Below are 20,103 nucleotides of genomic sequence, written 5' to 3' on the forward strand. Positions count from 1 at the left end.
CTTTGCGAGCAACGGAAGAGTACGGCAGCGTCACCTTAGGAGTACGCTCTTTATTATTAGTATTAGTAACAGTAGCGACGACTTGAGAATAATTAAAACGTTCCATGTTACTTTTCTTCTCCTTCACAGTTTTTTCGGGAAGTTGCGATCACTCACTTTCCAATGAGTTGGTGATCGATATTTTGACGTCACCCGGTATTTCCCTCGGTTTCTCGTGCGGTTTCAGTGGACACATGTTTAGAATGGCGATTTCCTTAGACTGGTCATTTATTAAATTCAAACAGTCCATTAGCTTGACCTGTAGATCTGTCACTATATGTAGGACTATGCCTTGTTTACACTCGATTTTTGTAATTGCATCACACGGACCAAACAAACACTTTTCACATCGATCGCCATCTTTGATCAGTCCATTATATGATATTCATCGATTTAATTAATTCAATGCTTAGAATATTTTAATACAAGGAGCTTTGGGATGTTCATCAAGTCCACCGTTAGAACTCAAAATTAAAAGCAATCAATTTCAAGCTCAATACTTCATATACATGACCTATAGTCCTGCGTGCGTTTACATAAAATAGATTAGGATTGGTACCTCAAGATCCCTACTACATCTGGAAATTACACTAGAAAAAATACATACACATAAATTACACCAGAGAAAATCATATTCTCCCACAGAATGAAACCAGCCCACCAAAGTAATTGACAAGAGGGTTGAATTGCATTAAAAATAAATAACCACCAACCTCAGAGCCTGAACGAGTATGAGATCAGTGAAGTCATGGAGATCAACAAAAGCTTTGAGGACCTTCTCATTAAACTCGTGCCTCTCCCCGAGGTAATCACCAATGGCAGTTTTATTGAGTCCTTCACCCTTGTGCAAAAACTGTGCCACGTCTGCAGGCGTCTCCCTGAGCAACCCATGCTCGATCAGGTATTCAATGCCTTTCTTTGGATCCATGTTGAATTTCTTCCGCCCAATCGACATTTTCTTGGCCCTAGTATTGTTTTTGCTGTAAAATAAGTAAATAAATTAGTTTTACAGAATTGCCAACAGTAATATGTTCCTTAAAACCAAAACTTAAATTCACTGATATCTCATTAATTTAAAGAAAACACTAATTAAAGCTTTAAACATTAGGTTAATTAATATTATTAATTTTGAATCATCACATTCCTAAAAATTATCCATGACTTATACCAATACAGCAATTACATACGAGGCATAGAGAAAAAGAACTTTGCCATCAAACAAATCACACGTCTACTGTGACATAAGAACAATAAGGTATCACCAAATTATTGATATTCATTGTTTTAGTACCCTGAAAGCCATGGCTAGGGTGTGCGGCAGGGGTTGAATACACACCTGACTAAATTTGACCAGAATATTTTTACCCCTAAGGCAGTCAGACATTAATATTCTGATCCCATTAATCGTTCGTGGAAAAAATGACATCTGAAATCTATCGTTTCTACACTTAATCTTTCTAATTTTATCAGCATGATCTCTCCTACCGTAGTACAATAGGGGTAATATAACATTTTTAACATCACTGCAAAAGAGACATCCTTCCAATTTATGCACGAGATTTAATCTGTAATTTAACCATTGCTCCATTAAGTGATTCCCAGCCTAGCTCCAGTATATTTGGCATGTTACAATCATGTGTGACAACAGATGCAATGGGATAAAAAATATAGCATCCAAAGAACAGTGGCAGACTATCAGGAGATGGTGGAAATACCCTGAGTGATAAAAAGAAGTGTGTCACTCACGACTTAACATGCGATTGAATTGCAAACCTCTGCGTGTGTTCTTGAATGAAATGTTCCAATTGTAAATATCAGCGAGGGTCGATATTGATGGGTTTATTTGAATTGATAATGAAATAATGGTGACTTCACCTCATTCGGTACATTATATGTATTATGCCGAGCACAGGCAGTGAAATGGTCTCATTTATGAAACCAAAGAACAGAAAAATTAGGTAATTAACATACTTTACAAAGAGAAACATCATGAGCACAATGTTGAATTAAAAGAACGAGAAAAACTCCACGACACAAAATCAACACTTTTAACTTCACACACACTATCTTCTAAATTTTAATTTTCCTGTCAACAGCACATATGTAAAAATTAATTTTTCATTGACATACTTTTATGAGTCAAAATGTATTATTTCAGGCCCATTTATTGTATAAATAACAATAAATGGATAGTTCAACTGATTAAAAGTGTCGAGGATGAAAGAAGAATGATTTTTAACCCAATATGCAAATTGAATGAATGCTCTCAGGACAGAGAAGGGTTTCTGGGGTAACTACTTAAACATGAAGCAATAATACTCATTGAGATATAACAAGTAATAGAGGATAAAACTTGGTTGCCATAGGGTTTAATGAGTCGTTTACTTCATGACAGAAATTATAATTTTATGAAAATTATATTATTAAACGCGAAATAAAAATTTTAAGACATCTTCACATTTACAAGAGACTTGACAAACAAACCTTTCATCAGCTGTGTCCATATTTTCCATTTTAGCAACCACCTCCCCAAGTTCATCTTTAAGTTGCTGTAAAAAATTTTAAGTTTCATGTTAAAACAACCATATTATTCAGCAGCATACTGAAGTAAATAAATAAATAAAAATAATAACATTAAATGAGAAGCCAAATTAATGTTGCCTCAAAGACATCCTTTAATCACTAAAAATATTGTGTCATTAAAGAATCCAATTTTACTTTTATAATACTAATAATTTATTTGGTCCACTGATCATGATAACACGCTACAGGATACAAGTCAGCACACCAAGGTATAGGCACGAAGTTAACCAATTCTTATGACTCATAAATTGTCAAAATTACAAAAAAACAATTTAACAGACAAAAGATTCTTTATTTTCAATTAAAAACAGAAGTACTGTTCACACTTTTCAGTTCAAGAACTCAACATTGAAGTCCCATTGCATTTGAAGCAAGTAATGAAGTTCAGGTAAGTACTATCGGAACATTAAGGTTATTGTGACCTCAGGTGAAGTGGCTGTAAACATCACCATCTTTTAGTAAATTGGTGCTATTTTTATGGGTGCGTAACAAGACATACAAAATATAAATGCATGGAGGAGGTAAGGGGGTCCAATGGTTTGAGGAGAGGGCACCAGAAGAAGGCTCATTCGCAATTCATCAGTCAGCCTTCCCTTTTTTGTGGTTTCAATTCGGCAGGGGCACACAAGGTGACAAGCCCCAGAAGAGAATGCCATGGGTTTAAATCAGTGAAACACGCCATAATCGCATGGAAGAAGCCAAAATTCCAAAAATGCAGCAGATCATATGGATCTTTTTTAAAAGACCCCTTGCAACATGGATGCCAAAATATTGACGTGAGGCACCAAATTAATTCAGTGAGGCATCGTGGAGGCAATGCCAGAATTTTTAACCTGGACGCCTCGATGGGGACTCGGCCTATCATTAATAGCAGGAATATCATTAACGTATATATGCAAGCTTTCACAACAGATGGTCTGGGCCAGGTCAAACATTAGAACATCAATTCCTTGGGTCACACTTATTACATTTATCTTAACATTTTCAAATTTAACAAAGTTAGTTACAAGATGAGACTATGACATTTGTGTTATCCGCATGTAATAACGGATCTGCTCCTGGGATGTTTAGAAAAATACTAGGGAGGGTATTTGGCATACATCAAGGATAAGATAAGCCCCAGCACGGAGCCCTTGGGTTAATCCAGAGTCATGAGATTTATATAACAGGGATAACAGTTGCCATTGATCGCAATAGTTGCTGGCTGAATCCTGTGGTGTCAAATACTCTTAGACTTTAGAATCCAGCTCGTCACACAACCACGGATTTGAAGCTTACACAATTTCTTCAAAAGCAATGAGCCTTCACACAATCAAATACTTTCCTGAGATCAAATGACACAGGAATGACTTTATACTTAACACTTTCAGGCTTCACTTCTTGGCATTGTTTGATATTCATATGAAATGAGTTTGTCATTTTCCAAAGACTAAGCCAGCGGAAAATTACAAACCCATTTCATGTGGATAGATGTCTGTTGATTTATTATCGAAAGCATACTAAATGCATATGTCTAAGGATATCAGGGGCCACAGATGCCGTGGACTTTTTCATGAAAGCCAAGTTCGTTTGGGGACCGAAGTCTGTTGGATTCTAAACATGATATTAATTTATTATAAAATCTTTCCAAATATTATAGAAAATGCTGATTGAATTGCTATTAGATGGTATGAAAGTATAGTATTGAAAATAGGCGTACTGCCCTTTTGTACACAGATAATATATTAATTACCAGTCTTTAAAAACATGTTAATAATATTTTGAAAAAAAAAACTACTTCAAGTATAAATAAAAATGTCTAGTGCAGTAATTAATTCATAGGAAAGAAGAGTCATCAAAATGTACTTACACCCATCATTTTCCAACACCATATTGAACCCACACCAAACATTATAACACCCACAAATGTTAAATTTTGAATCATCCCAAGCTATGACACATGGCAAATGCAAAGATTTAGAGTAATAACACAGTATCATCACAAAAATAAGTCAAATTTTAATATCACACTTCATTGCAAACATGTTACCATTGCAGAATTAAAACCCCAGAATAATTTAAATTGCCTAGTTACAAAACCTTAGCAACAATGAAAAATCAATAAAAAATCAATAATTCTGAAAGATGAAACATTTGGTCAAAGTAAAAATACAAAATGTAATCTTCATGCAACTGCCATTGATAAGCAAAATAAAAAAAAGAGATGATTTCTGTCGAATTTGAAAGAACATGATCACGGAGGTCTTCCTAGCACAATTCATATTCTTCTATTTCATTCCACACAACAGACTACGAAGAGAATCAAATGGTGATATTACAAGTCTATAAAATTATTATCATTCAACATTCCTCGGAATTTGGAGACCCGAAATGAGTGGCATCTAGGTACTACTAAATGCAAGGTGGATGCTATCTGCTTCTAGGCAAGTGCTCTGTGCATACACAGTGGCTGAAACAAGCATGCAGAAATGTACACCACGTAGAGGGCTAATGCACTTAGTACATCAACTGGACATTATCAACTCTCAAAATAAGACTGTTCAGCAATGGCATACTACACAAACTTTGCAGATCAACTAAATTAACTCTTAAGAACATAATGGACTGAGCTGAAATAAAACTACAAACTTTCAGAAAATGATTACACCTGTTAAATTAATTTTTTCACCAATAAGAAGATATAAAAATGTGAGATTGACCCTAGAATACGGGTGCTCTAAGCACATTTAATAGCTCTGTGATACACAAATGAGAACCTAATGAGAGCATGAGCAGTAACAAACAGCAGAGGATCAGCAACAATGTTAATATTGTATTAAACATATCTTAAGATCTTCAAAACACAAGAGTAAAAGTAATCACCACAAGTGCTATTAATTCAAAACAAGACCGCTGGGACAAAAAACTGCAAAATTAAGAATAAGGCAAAATACACTTGTTCATTGCCTTACTAGCATTTTACTAGTTTTTCTAGACCCTCGATACCATTTGCAACCATAGGGAGAGTGACTCAGGATATGACTAATTCTACTACAATTTATTAGTGCTTGTGTAATTATTTAATAAAATATAATCTAACCTGGAATGTTCTCCAAGATTGAAGAGGGAAATGATGAAAATATGAATAAATTCAAATATTGCCAATCAGATGGCTGATCCCTGAGATCCCATTCAACATGACACTAATGAACGAAGGTGAAGGGTCATGCTCGGCTTCACTTCAATGCTCCTCTTACAAGGGCACACACACAGAATATTACTACTTCAGCTTTTCTCACTACTTGACGTGCCCGTGAGTAAGCAGAAGACTTTGGGGGATGGACTTATCAGTCTCTTACACAGAAAAATATTCACTAATGGTAGGTGATGCTTTTTGAACACCAACCCACAAAGTAGAAGAATCGGAAGTTTTTTTGCTTGAAAATCCTTACTGTGAACTATGTGACCTTGAAACCCAAACAACTAGTTATTTGTTATCGGGAGCTGTGTTAGAAATTATCAGAATAACTGGGCAGCATTCAATGTGAAGAACACAATGATGTTATTGTAAATGATTCAAAACTTTTAAGGGTACTTGGATTCATTTATGAAATTCCAGGGACCTCAAATTTACGCCTTCATTCTGAGGTGAGTACTCCACAAGTAATATTGTCCGTGCATCCGAGTATGAAGGGGATATCGCTTGGGTGGGCTATGAGGGAAACAATCCCAGGGTCACACCAACTGCAGACAGAGATTAAGATTATCTGTGCCATCGCAATTGTGCCGTGGTGTGTTTCCTTTCAAGGTCTAACTCCAAGAAGTAGCTAAGAGTACCTTTACTTTTTTTCTTTTCCCAGCATCATTTTTTTCTCATGGAATACATAGACATATCTGTGCTAAAAATATGCTAACAGGTTCTTTTGAAAAAACAAGCCACAACTATTAACAGGTACACTGCGTGCACTATTTTGTGCACTTCAACTTTCCTCTAAGACACAGGGACTAAAAGCTGTGTGTGCAATAGGTAAATGCGCATTTGGCTTATGCATGCCTTTGTGTGTTCCTTGGGTTGCTACGAATTTGGAACCTATAAATACAGAAAACATACAAAAAATTTAGGAAAGTGTGCAGACAATCAGTCCAGCAGTTTTCCGGGAAGCATATTTTGATCTTCATCTGTCATTGGAACCATTTCACACACACACACTTATTTACTTGAGACTTTCACATTTATTGAACGGCCAGTCTTTGCATAATGCATTATATGAAATCCAACAGCAAAGCACATCCCACTTTTTTCCCCAACTACAGGAACAGAATGTACTGAATATCTCTGACTACATTGAAAATATACAATATATTATTAATTACTGGAGAAAACCAATTTTATTTTAACCAAGTTGTTTGTTTGAATTAGGTTGACTCATCAACTTAGTGAGTAAATAAATAAGATGGTATAAGATATGTGATATAAGATTTAAATTGTTTTTGTTTAAAGAAAAATTCCCAAGCAGTTGTTTCTGGTTTTACACCAGAAGGCTTACAATCCCATTAAGCTCAAAATGAAAAAAACAATTGATAGGCAGAAATTTTAAATGTTTCATTTTTTTAGAGTTTTAGAGGATGATATATAGTTTACTTTTTATGTATCAATTACTTGCCGTGTTTGGAAAAATAAAAATTATTTTGAAGGGTCAATTCAATTACAATGAATTACAATTTTGCTTAAGTGATTAAAAATAATGTGAGAAGATGTTAAATCAATTTCTACATTGAAATCCTCTTCAAAAAGATGAGAAGCATAAGTATTCGGCCATATAATGGCTTTGTACAATTTAACAACATAGTGATTACTTCTAACAACGATACGATAAGATAATTGTGGCAGAAATCTATAAGGAAAATTTTTTCATGGTAGGTAGTCTACTATTTAGGATGATCCCTTAAAAACATTCAAGAGAAATATTCTTTTATTTAATTAATTAACTAAGAGAAATAAAGAGTATATCAGCATTTTTCAACTTCAACAGTATTATGCATGGACAATAATGATGCAATTTTCCTTTTAAGTTCCTAATTTGTCAAAGGTAAATCCCTTTACTTTTTATTTTGACTATTTGTTTTTCCACCAGTTCCAACTCTGTCCTGTTTGAATAACCCTCTTTCCTTTATTCAATTCAACTCATTGTTCACAAGAATTTTTCAACATACACAAAGAAAAAAATTATTTCCCTCTTACAAGACATTTTTTTTAGTCAACTCACTCTGGAGTTAGCCATGAAGATTCGTCACATGAGAATTCAAGTTACATTGAAAGAGTAGCCCGTAATTAAACATTTGCATTTTCATAATCATTTACATTTATGTATCGCTCATATCTGCATTTCACAATTATTCACAAAGTGTTGAATAATTTCTTAGTGAAAAGCAAGATGCATTAAGGAATAAACAATGAAGTGATGACAGCACACAGATTGAGCAATGTCGGCAAACCTAACGACCAAGTTCATTATCTCAATCACTAAACTCACCATAGGAATGAAAAATTTCAAACACTCCAACACTCCACATTGCTGAGAATGTGGAATCAAAGTGACCCAAGTTGTCAATTTAGAAAATTATTCCAGTTGTTTCAGACAATCCCCTGCGCAGCTGAAGCACAGAAATTCACCAATCGACGCTGTCACAGGTCGGAGTAATAGCAACAACTTTGTGAGTGTGTGGAATTTTCCCGTCAACTAACCTGCCATTCTCATTACAACAGCCACTCGCAAGTGCAATGTACCTCGACAGATTTAAATGACTACTTTAGCCCTATCATTTCAACAAGAAACATTAACATTTTACCCCTTCCGATTAAGATGCGACCCAATGACCTGTACTTGTTGAAAACATACATAAAACTGCCTTACCTGCAAATGGTATATTTCAAGACAGGATGCAGCAGCACTATGTAGCTTTCCAACTTCAATATGCCACCCCTCCCCCTCTACCAATTGAGCAAGGCCGACACACACACATACCAACATTTATTTAAGTTTAGCACAAGTAACAACAGGTTACAGGGCTACGGTGTGACCCAGGGAACCACTACATGTGCTGCCACCAACACACACACACACACTCTTAGCTTAGACTTAACAAATACTAAGATTTTTTTAACACCTCAAAAATGCTCGACCATTATCTTTAAAAGGCTACCATAATTAAAAACACCAAAAATACATAGATCGAAACTGTCATGAAGATAATATTCTTACCCTAAAATAGTTAGTCGAAATAAATAAGATAGTAAAAATCTCGAATTCCAAAAAAGTATATCATTAGTTATCATTCACCATTCATCCAAGTTGTCAACTATTGGTGGCCCCAATGCATGCATGGATAATATAGAAACACTTTGAAATATTTTCAACTACAAATATCTATCTTACATACAATGCTGTACTTAATTTATAACTTATTATGGCCATGTTCTCAATGAAATAAGTTCGCCAGAATGATGACTGGAATTGAAAAATTCATAATCAACATTATACCCCTTGCGCATCCAAGAGTAGAGACAAGTTTCACATAAACTTCACGAAAGTCTTGATAATTAAAATATGTATTCGATTAAATTTAGCCACAGAATGATATTTTCTAGTGCTCCAAGAGCATTTATAACTACAGACAGCATACATGCAAGTTATTCTATGCATCACAGAACAAAAACTGACATAAGATTTCCAGACTATGAATTTACATTCAGTGATTCACTCACCATAAGTCGTATTCTTATTTTTGCCAATGAAAATAACTGTTAAAACACATTGCAATACTTTTTGCAGTTAATAAAAAAACAACTTATCTTGGAACCAATAATGGTAGTTAGCTACTTCATAAAGAGATTCAACTCGATGACATTGACTAGTTAAATTGTGTGTAATAATAGGGCAAATTTTTCCTTCCTTGACATGACGGTGGACAAATTCATCAAATGGTACAACAGAAAAAACTAACAACCAAAGTGTCATGCACAATGTTTCAACATCAGCATTTCATATCAACTTCTACCCTATACATTTTAAAAAGTGCATGTATTTCTTTTCAAATTTACACACCCAAATTTTCCACAATGCCAATTCCTAGATAGTATTAACAACACTGAAGTATTTAAAACACCCAAGGCTATATTATGTTCATTTATTACACAGGGCATCTTGCCAAACCCATTTTGAGTCATTGGACATTCTAACCTCACCATCTTTCTATAATTTTAATCTAATATCATTTATTTAAAAAAAATATCAATTTATTCAGTTCAAACACAATATCTTTCATAAGAAATAATGTAAAATATTACAGGTTATTCAAAGACACAATGCCCCTTCCTTAAGATCATTAAGATTAGTTTTCCAGATGCACCAAGAAGCTCTTTTTTCATGAGAGCCTTTGAAAATTGGACTCAATTTATTTCTTTTTTATAACACATTCTATACTGTGGATGAGACCAACCATCCAATATTGTGAGCATAAACTCCCACATACAACTTGTTTGCATGAGTCATATTTTCACTCTACAGACAAACGCTTACAACTGCACCTCTCTCAAGTGGACTGCAAGCAAACAAATAAATGTTGCAGAAAGGATGACCACGGCAGAGAATGAAACGCCACATCCACCAAGAGAGCCAAGCCCTTTCTAGTTACGTGGATTACTGCATTTGCTTGTATAAGGTCAAAGGAAAGGAAATAGCATTCGGCGTATGGACAGAAATAATTCCTTAACAATAAGCAGGCATATCAAGTTGACTATTCACACTAAATGGAGAACACCACAGTCAAGACAATGAAATAGCACAATGTTCAGCACCACAATGTTAATAGTGAAGAATGTAACCACCAGTGAGGCATTGGCACCCCTAACCCCATCCTTCATCAAAATGGCTCCTTATGGAAGGGTTAAACAAAGCTGATAGCATGACCAGCCCCCTTTTGCTTAAGACAACATCTTGAGACAGGTATGATCAAGACATCTGTCTAGATTAATAAAATCACCAAGATGGGGACGGAGGAGTAACTTTCAAATTTCATCACAGAAATTGCGAGGTGATAGGAAACATGGGAGCAGACCAATAAATCTGCAATAAATGAAGCAAAGATTTTTGATTACATGTTTGTATTCAAATAGATGATTTATTGAACTTTGAATCACTCTTTCATTGAAATAGAGGCTGATAATAAGAACATCTCTTCATCTTTCATATCTTTTTTGTATAGTACTCAGGTTAGAATAACTGGGGGGATGAGGAGTTCCTCTCAGCCCTACTTGCTGTCACTTCAGCATAATTTTCTCTGTACTTCCCATAGTGAAAACTAATTATTTTTTAGTCCTGAACACAGCCAATGAATAGATCACAAGAGACTCGAGCAGAGCAGTATATAATTGAATTTTTCCTTCCATGAAACATCAGTATGAATAGGATTTGAATTGAAATGTTGAATTACAACTAAAAAAATGAACATGAATTCCTCCACTTTTCTAACTGACCCCAAACAGTTCGGCCCCTTCATTAATACATAAGCAATACATGACGTGTTCTTGAATGGGTCTATTATGATCCTCATTTGCACAAAAATTTTCCACAACCCCTTAAAAATTCTTCCTCGTGCAGAAATCACTGTTTTTTGGGTAATAGTCGTCTGCAGAATATGGGGCAAACTCGAGAGCAAAATAGGCCTAGCAGTTGAATGAGTCATGGAATTATGAGGGCAGTCCAGGAAGTAACCTCCGTTTGCGTGTACTGAGCGAAGCAGTGTGGGGGGAGCCAAATGCTTGCTGCATTGACGCACGCGCACACTGTGGCAGTATGCCTTGAGCAGCAGTGTTTGGATGGTCACGCCACTTATCACATTTGTTTAGAGTAGCTAGTCAAAATGAACAACACAAATCCACCAAATGTAAAATCCATTAAGTGATAAGGTTTTTACTGGCAATAAACTTCAAAGCAGCTGACATTCATTGGGAAATTTGTGTTGAGCACCGACTAAATGATGCGGGACAATGTTGTGAACCAGTGGTGCTGTTAGCTTAAGAGTGAGCCGACCAATGTCTGTGATGTCCACGAATTGACCCTCTGTCAGTGCAACCACAAGGCTAGGCCGACCACGCCAGTGCCCTCTTCGTGAATATTATTGGTGTGGCCATTTCACTGCCTCACTCACTCCACCTTCACTCACCATTCCCTCTCCAAAAACATTTCACACTGCTGGCCAAATTTGAATTTCAATTGGCTTGAGTTTTTTTTGCCAGTAAAAACCTACTCACAGATCACACTTCATAACTCGTGGGATTTTCCATTGCAGCACACATTTTAACGGATCGCAGTGAGTCAAGTAAAAGAATCACAGTCTGTCTGCACTCTACCCCTGCAGATCGTGTATTGAGCGTGGGGACCTTTTGACACCACAAATTGGTGGCTCTGGCCCACCACAGCACTATGTCGAAACGTAAGTTACTTTCTGGACAGACCTTGTATGATGAGTAACAGGGCCAGGACAGCCTGCTCCAAGTCCAAAGCCCTTAATATTGAACACAAAGACGTTACGTTACAAAAAGAGACACTAATAGTCTCTTTTTTGTATGCAGCCAACACACTCCCACGTATTTTCACCACAAATAAGTATCATATTTTATCATTCAGGAACTTTTTTTCCAGCAAATATTCAATATTATTTAATACTTCTTTCATTTAGCACTTCTGGTTTGCCTAATTCATAATTTATTTTTTTGCCTGATCTAACCACTCAATTTTTGTATGACTAAACCAACTTTAAATTCTTTCCACTACATTAACAGGTAATTAATTACATACATTCACAGAGAAAAAAAAGTGTCAAACTCATCAAAAATATCAAAACTTGAACTTTTGATCAGGTGGATAATTACGTATTAAGTGCTTTACAATTCATTTCACACAACATACTACGGTAATCATTTCCAACACAAGTACAATAAGCAAGCAGTGCTTGCAATTGGCAGAGAAGTCGCCACTTGAATAACAGCAGATTGCTTGGTGGCATTGACCCTCCTGATCTCAAACTGTGGCGCTTGAACAGCAATCACTTGATTACCCCTCTGCCGTAGGTGGCAAGTTCAATCGCAGTCATAATACAACTTTTGAGCAAAGTTTTCATGGGATTTGCACAACTCTACCTGGAATATTTAAGGGCATATTTATGGAGGTAGTTCTTCAATATTAGGTGTTTTTTGAATGGAGATTTCCCAAATTAATTTTCTAAAACCATCTCAAATACGTGCCCCTAAGGAATAAATTGTGATATTTTAAATAACACATTCCCTTAAAATAACTGATCAGCCACCGAAATGCAATTTAGCCTACGAGATGAAACACAAATACAAAGTGGATCGGGTGGCTAACTTACAGGCTTCCCACCGACAGGGCCTGGGTTCAAATCCTGGCGACAACAAATATTTATCTGTGGTATCCCGATCCCTACTTGGGGTGCTTCGTGGAGGGAACTTTAAGAAAGAACACTGTTGGACGGAAAGCTAATCTAACACCTTTCGACATGAGTAAGTTAATGGTGATGCCGGGTTTCTCTCCACCCTTCCTTTCCCATCCACCCCTAAGGGTGTCAATGACCTTAGCCGTCGGTCACCTACCATAAAAACTACTACTACTAGGGATACAAAGAAGAAATGTTACACTCCCAATCAAATGTGATACAATGGTAAAGATCACACAACAACATTACCACACAGCTCACAACTGACCAGCAATGACATAAGTGACCCAAACCAATGTCATTGTAATGTAAACAAAACGAAGGTAGTCATTGGTGAAATTTTGACAGATTGTTTTGTTCATGCTAAAACTAGTATCAGGCATATGTAGCACTGAGCACTTGACCTTTCAGCTCCTTAAAAACAAACAACCGATTACTTTTATGACTGTTGAAATACAGCCTTCAGCATTTTCATTTACCCAACGTGTACATCCAGATATGACTGACAAAAATAATTACTTAGGGTTAAAACAAAAAATGCTGAGCCTGTTTCACTTCAATCATGAACACATTCCCTGTTCATGAAAACATTCTCAATGGTTCATCCATAAAAAATGATGTGACTAGGTTTTAATTTACCACAAAAACCGATTATTTTGTTTCGGTGCATCTCCATGAAATTGAGACTCTCAAGTAGAAGAAAGAACAGCCCATCAGTTTCTTTGCACCGACCCCTTCCCACATAAAGACACTTCTTCAGTTAAAAAAGTCATAACAACCTGATTGAAAAATATATTTCCAAAAAGGTCAGGTATTTCTATGGCATCACACTTGCTAACAAAAAGTAGTGCCAGATTGGTAGATTCAATCCTCAACCAAATTAAAAAATGTATGTTTAAAATGTGAATGGATTTTAAGTTCACTCAGTTTTTTATACCAAACTATCAAACATAAAATTTGGATCAAAAAAAGTCCAATGCAAGAAAGAAAATCCAGAACCAACACAATTAGGGTTTAATTTTTTTAATGACATTCAACATTAATTAGGTGGCTGGAATTGGAGAGGAATTTGATCAGAACCTATGCATGGATGCGAATTTTTTATCAGATATCTCAATACAACAATTTCAGAGTGTAAAAATCATTCGCCTTGACTGGGATTCGAACCCAGATCCCTCAATATCTGGTCGAGTGCTGTAGCCACTTAAGCTACCGAGGCGTCCTCTTAAACTCTGAAATTTTTGATGATTTTTTACACTCTGAAATTGTTGCATTAGATTGCACATTAGCAGATGAATCTGTTAAAAGTTACTGTTGCGGCATCTCCCGCAGTTTCTTTGGAATTTTTTATCAAAGTTGTAAACACTGTCTGGAATTTTGAAAAGGATCGGACCCTTCAACAGAGCAAGGTACCTGGCAAAACTAACATTTGGGCACACTGCCAAAGGAAAAAAACAACGCTGTTGGATTCCTGAAATTTCCAACATATTCATCAAATGGTAAAATTAGTCAAGTCATTTCAGAACATTCCCACTTCCAAACCAATTTGGATAATTTTATGATGAAATATGAAAGAACAAAAGACTTTTCATTTGAACATTTAATTTATAATTATCGTTACAGTAGCTCTCATAAATGGAAGCACATAAATGAGCTGTAGATTTCATTTGTCCATGATTTTAAATATAGTTTTCTGCATGGCTTTTATTGTTTTTGCAGTTTTAATAAACTCAAAATTCAATAGGATATTTTAAAAAATTATCATTATTTCCTTAATTTCAATCCAGCCCTGTATCTTCTCGCATCGATCATAAATTAGACTATGAGGTCACTGATAATGAGGACCATGGTTAAAAAACAGGCAAGGCCACACCAAAGACATTTACTATAGGCAGAAGTGCCTTGAATAGGAACATTCCTACACAATTCACATTCCATTAGTGGCTGAATTTGACAATAATAACTCGCATTCGACTTCATTTTAACTTTTTCGACTTTCTTTTGAGAAGGCTTTTGTCTAATTATAACATGACCCAAGGGGAATGGCGTTAAGTGAACACCTGAATACAAAAGCTGACATCGGCGCCGTCCCGACGCGAAAAACACACACAAACGTGTTAAAGGAATAAAGACGAGGACAGATGGAAAGGGGGTGGGGCCATTGCACTAAACGCAGTTCGACCTACCAACAAACAAAGAGAGCGACAACAATGACGATTAATTAATTATATTAACACCGGCAGATTGTCAAGGGTTGGGCGGCCGCGCTCGTACCATCGAATCGACAACATTGCCTTCAGAGATGTCCCAGTCAGAGCGTGCCCACCGCCACGGAGTCGGGATCTGTCTCTGCTTCTTCGCCCGCTGTGGCCTCCTCAGCGAGGAGAACCACCCCGGCGACGCCGCCATCACTTGCGTCTCCCGCCGCGCCTCTTCTTCCTCGCCACTCTTAAGCGACGGCTTGACCGGAGGTGCCGGGGAGAGGCGGCGACGAGGCCTGCTGCTGGGCGGTCATCAGGGTATGTACCACGCACGCACGTCGAAAGACGCGCACAAACACACACAAATAAAGAGAGAGAGAGAGAAACACTGTGGATGCCAGGTCAATGGGTCGTGACGTAGTGAGCCGCGCGCGCGTTGGAGATGCGTCAGAGCCCGCATCGCGGAAGACGGAAGGGATGCGGTCACGGGTGCCAACCCCCCCCCCCCCCCCGCGGCAATCACGGCACATCACCCTTTAATTCATCTCGGAGAGGGACGGGGCTGTGACGTGTGAACTCTCCCAACTGCATGCGAAATTAGTTGAGAAAAAGTGAGAAAATTGCGCGCAGACTCCGATGAATAGTTGAACTCCGTCGTTGCGTGTTTCGGGGACGAACAAAGACACGAGAAGATCACCAGTAAAACTTTCACAGCTCATGAAATATGGTTAAGAATCCACGATAAATAACAAATTATGTGATCGTTATACTGGATGGAATGGATAAGATGTGCAAGGCCAAACGCACAAAAAAATCTTACGTATATATTCCGAAATGATGATTATGGGCCTATATTAGAAATGGACTGAGGATCACTTATTTGCCTCTGTCATACTTGTCCAGCTCACCATACGTTTCCTAACTTCGCTCAGCTTAAGTTACAAGTTAACGTTATCACACATTCTACAAGTAAGCCTACCATGGTGCCTATGTAAAAGCGGGCATACGGCGTAGAGAACGAGGAGCTCAGCTGTCACTGTGGAAGATTCGGAAGTGGAACAAGATCCGTTAACCACTTGAGATGACCACTTAATGCAGGACCAAAATGGAAACCATTTCCAAGATTTCAACTTGCGGGCTAGGGTATGGCGAGCTTTCAGAACCTTTTCTATTAACCTCTCTCACCGATGGCTCACCGCTCGCTAAGTTGACAGCTTATTATTTACGATAGCAAGGAGAAAGCTGTAACACACAGCAGGATGTTTCTTCTTTATTATATGGAATTCAACTCTGGCCAAATGGCTCCGAAAACGAGACCTACCTCAGCAGGGTAACTCTAACCCCAACAAGAAACACCTGACAAGATTTTAATATTCAAAGTAAAATATATGCCTACAAGTATTCACACTGGCCAACGAGAAAGTTCAGTAGATGCGTTAGTACTGATTGCCGGCGTTTACCGAAGAAGTGGATTGCCTTAGTGGTCAAAAGACTGACTGACCGGAGAAAAATGAACTTCCTTAAGGATGCACAAAAATAAATTATTTGGCCATCGCACATTGAACGATTTCCCACTTAAGAATGGCATTGTTACACTATCCGGGGTTAACACTACGATAGATAGCCTTTGTCTCCCTCATTTTGGATAAACAAATAGATGTACCGGTGCTAATTGGTTGCGTCAGAACGTGGCAGAATACCTTCCACTCCTACTATGATAAGGAAAGAACTAAAAAAAACTTTCAGTTCAAAAAAATTCAGAGTAAACTGTTGATTTCTTGGAAATAACACGAGCATCACAGTATCGGACATGGCTAATTGAATTTGAAGTAAATATCCCATACATTAACTCACCTGAAAACTCAAGTCTATGGCTGCGGATCTTCATTCAAACGTGAATGGCATTTTGATAGAATAAGCAAAAATGTAACGCGTTGGCAATTTGACTCATGCAGGAGCAAGCTTTAAGGCGCTGGGAGGGCTAAAACCAGCAAAAAGGCATGCCATCCATTCGTTTTGTATGTACAGTCAAAATGCAGACAGGAAAACAATGGGGAGAAACTGCTATGCACCACGGTTATAGCAGCTGGCAACCCTTATTCCTTCCTCCCAATGACAACGATAAGAACAATTGAGGACAGAAAATAATCCCACGGTCTACAGCACCGGAACACGACGACACTTCACAGGAAACTTCCTGGCAGTTAAAATACTAGCGTGCACAACCATCTTATTTTAGAGCCCTTTCGGCGGTCGAGAAACTAACACGGTGTAGAGACTGCTTAAAAGAACGCACCACATGTTCCCCTCGTGTGGTAGCCTTGTAAGAGAAGCTTGGTCGCGCGACACTTCCTGTCGAGGAGGTGCATAGATATTGGGAGAGCGACCGACCTCCAGGACGGGATAAATAGATATGGAAGGAGAGGAGGGGGGAACAAAGGGGGAGGCGGTGGGGGGTTGAAGAGGATTCGCGAAAAGGGGGGGGAGGAAACTACTCCGGGAAGTGACCCACGAGATAGGACGATTCCGTCGCTGGTCACGTGATCAAAAAAATGAGCATATGCGCTACGTTCTTCGAAAAATCCCTTTATCGCGACAATGTAAACAAATACAGACAATGGAGATTCGGGGGCGAGCACAGTTGGGCTTCTTCAGAATACTCAAATAAATATTCGTTATCTACTTCCACGATCACTCAATCGTTTGATGAACTATTTGCGATAGTCAAATATGGCTACTTCGTAATGTAATACCTCAGAAAAGCATTACCACTCTCATATTACTCATGAATACACAATCTCTGCCATTCACAGAAGAACAATAATACCTCGGAAACTATTTCTGGCACCATCAATCGGACATGTTGAACTGCTTATCGATTGTCGAAAATTCGAAACCATTTTCCGGCAGAAACAAAAACAAACACACATCCAAAATGAAAGAAATAGTTTTCCGAATAGTTTGTATAATACGGGAATCAGCAGAGTCGAACGCCAAATTTTATAACGCCGAACCATGGACTGGTTTGTGCAGGGCTTCAGAATATTTCAGATAAAGAGTGCTACAGTGAGTCGCGGTAGTCCAGGAGGTAGCGCGTTGGACGGCTGACCGGAGGATCCCGGGTTCGATTCCCGGGCAAGGCGCGCCTGCAGCTCCACCCAAGCAATGTGATTTTTCGGGTCCAGGTCTTCCTGGGAAACCATAACTGGCACAGGGAAAGGAACATGCCCCCCTACCCTGATTAGTGAATATTCACACGCCGTATAGGGCTTAAATTGGGTGATCTACCATCACCTAACAAACCGACCTTGGGGTTAATTACTGTGTTTAAGGTTTATAACGCTACGATGGTTGTGCATTTAGTGGGAGTCTCCTCATGCCCGCAATTTCCGGACGCATCAATTCTGAACAATTTTCGGTTCGAGTTTCTTGTGTGTCAAAGATTAAACAATGGCATTTAACTTACATTTGATAAATCAAACGGTCGAATCAAAGAATTATTGTTGAGAGTAACTAATTTAAAAGTTTTAACTTAACAAGAGGGGAAATTTAAGTTTACAGAATTATTTTCCAAATGACCAAAGATTAAGGTGTCAAACACCTCAAAGTTTCTGCTGGCTAATTTACTGTAAAAGAGAAGTTTCCTTGTTTTAAAGATGAAAGTCAGGGAGCCAGACTCCTGAGTCTTCAAAGTGGTTGCCAGATGGAATACTAACTAATTCAAAAGATACAAATAATGGCACTGCCGCCTCACAGGCTTGAGGAAGTCAACATGATAAATGGTAAAATATGTATCATAATTGGAATTAATCTATCCTTGGGTTCCTTAAATGCTTTCTTTTAGGCATACCGGACCTGAACTCCCAATTCAAAACAAAATTCATTCATGCAATCTTTAGAAACAGTGTCCAGCAAACTTTTAGTTAATTTTGCAAATGCCCTACTTAACATGTAAGACAGAATCTACTGGACAGTTTGGATATTTATTTCTCATTGAGACTCGGGACCAAGGCCACCAATGAAGTTTTCTATAAACAGCAGTCCCTAAAATAAACCTCCTTCAATTCATGCATACCATTGCATTGCATACATAATCTTCCTCCCTTCACTCCATCCAACATGCCTATCTTTTCCCTTCCTAACACTCTTCCTTCTATATCACAGCCTTCAGCGTTCCATCGCCTATCAAAGCGCTTTGAATCCACATTTCCTGCCTCCTTTGGATTTCTCCCAGCCATCTCCCCTCACCATGCAATCATACTTCCATCAACTCACTAAGTATTTCTCATCTTTTAATCTAAAATATGACAACCTTCCTATCTGAAATCATCCTAATGATTTTACAAGCATTATTTTAAAGCTCAACTTCAGTTGAAGACATTCAAGCCAAGCTATGTATGCTTGACTGAAAAAAAGGTTGTAAGCCTGATGCACTTCCTTCATTGGCTCTGAAAAGGTTTCTTAAACCAATGTTTAATTCCCTCTGTACACCTTGAATCCATCTGTGACCTGGAATCTTTCCATGCTTTTAAAACTACCTACATAATCCTAATTAGGGCAGTAGAAATTTTATGATTAACCTCCAATTGCCAACTAAATCACTTTAAGCTAAATTTTGCTAATCCATAGTGGTTGCACAAATTAAGTTCTTATCCCTAAACAACCAGCATTCACAGCACGTCAGTCAATCCAATTACACCTTCTGAATTTCCAAATAAGACAATGATGACATAATGAGACTGATGTTCTTTGCATCTAATTCATTAAGGCTTTTGGCTCTGTTGAA

At 37.7% G+C, this 20,103-nt stretch overlaps 1 protein-coding gene across 3 annotated transcripts in view; it reads right to left on the minus strand.

The window, feature by feature from the left end:
- The window catches only part of step (cytohesin steppke), a 44,092-nt gene that overhangs the window by 15,125 nt on the left and 8,864 nt on the right, over window positions 1-20,103 (minus strand). For 2 of the 3 annotated variants that reach the window (XM_071586188.1, XM_071586189.1), the window contains exons 3-4: window positions 2,524-2,588; window positions 753-1,019 (exon numbers count right to left, since the gene is read on the minus strand). In XM_071586188.1, coding sequence (XP_071442289.1) covers window positions 753-1,019; window positions 2,524-2,588 — 332 coding nt within the window. Of the gene's footprint in view, window positions 1-752; window positions 1,020-2,523; window positions 2,589-15,390; window positions 15,617-20,103 lie in introns of all 3 variants that reach the window. The other variant, XM_071586187.1, reaches the window with a different exon arrangement.

The sequence above is a fragment of the Hetaerina americana genome, unplaced genomic scaffold, assembly GCF_022747635.1.
Source record: "Hetaerina americana unplaced genomic scaffold, ioHetAmer1.1.p SCAF_21, whole genome shotgun sequence".
Taxonomy (NCBI): domain Eukaryota; kingdom Metazoa; phylum Arthropoda; class Insecta; order Odonata; family Calopterygidae; genus Hetaerina; species Hetaerina americana.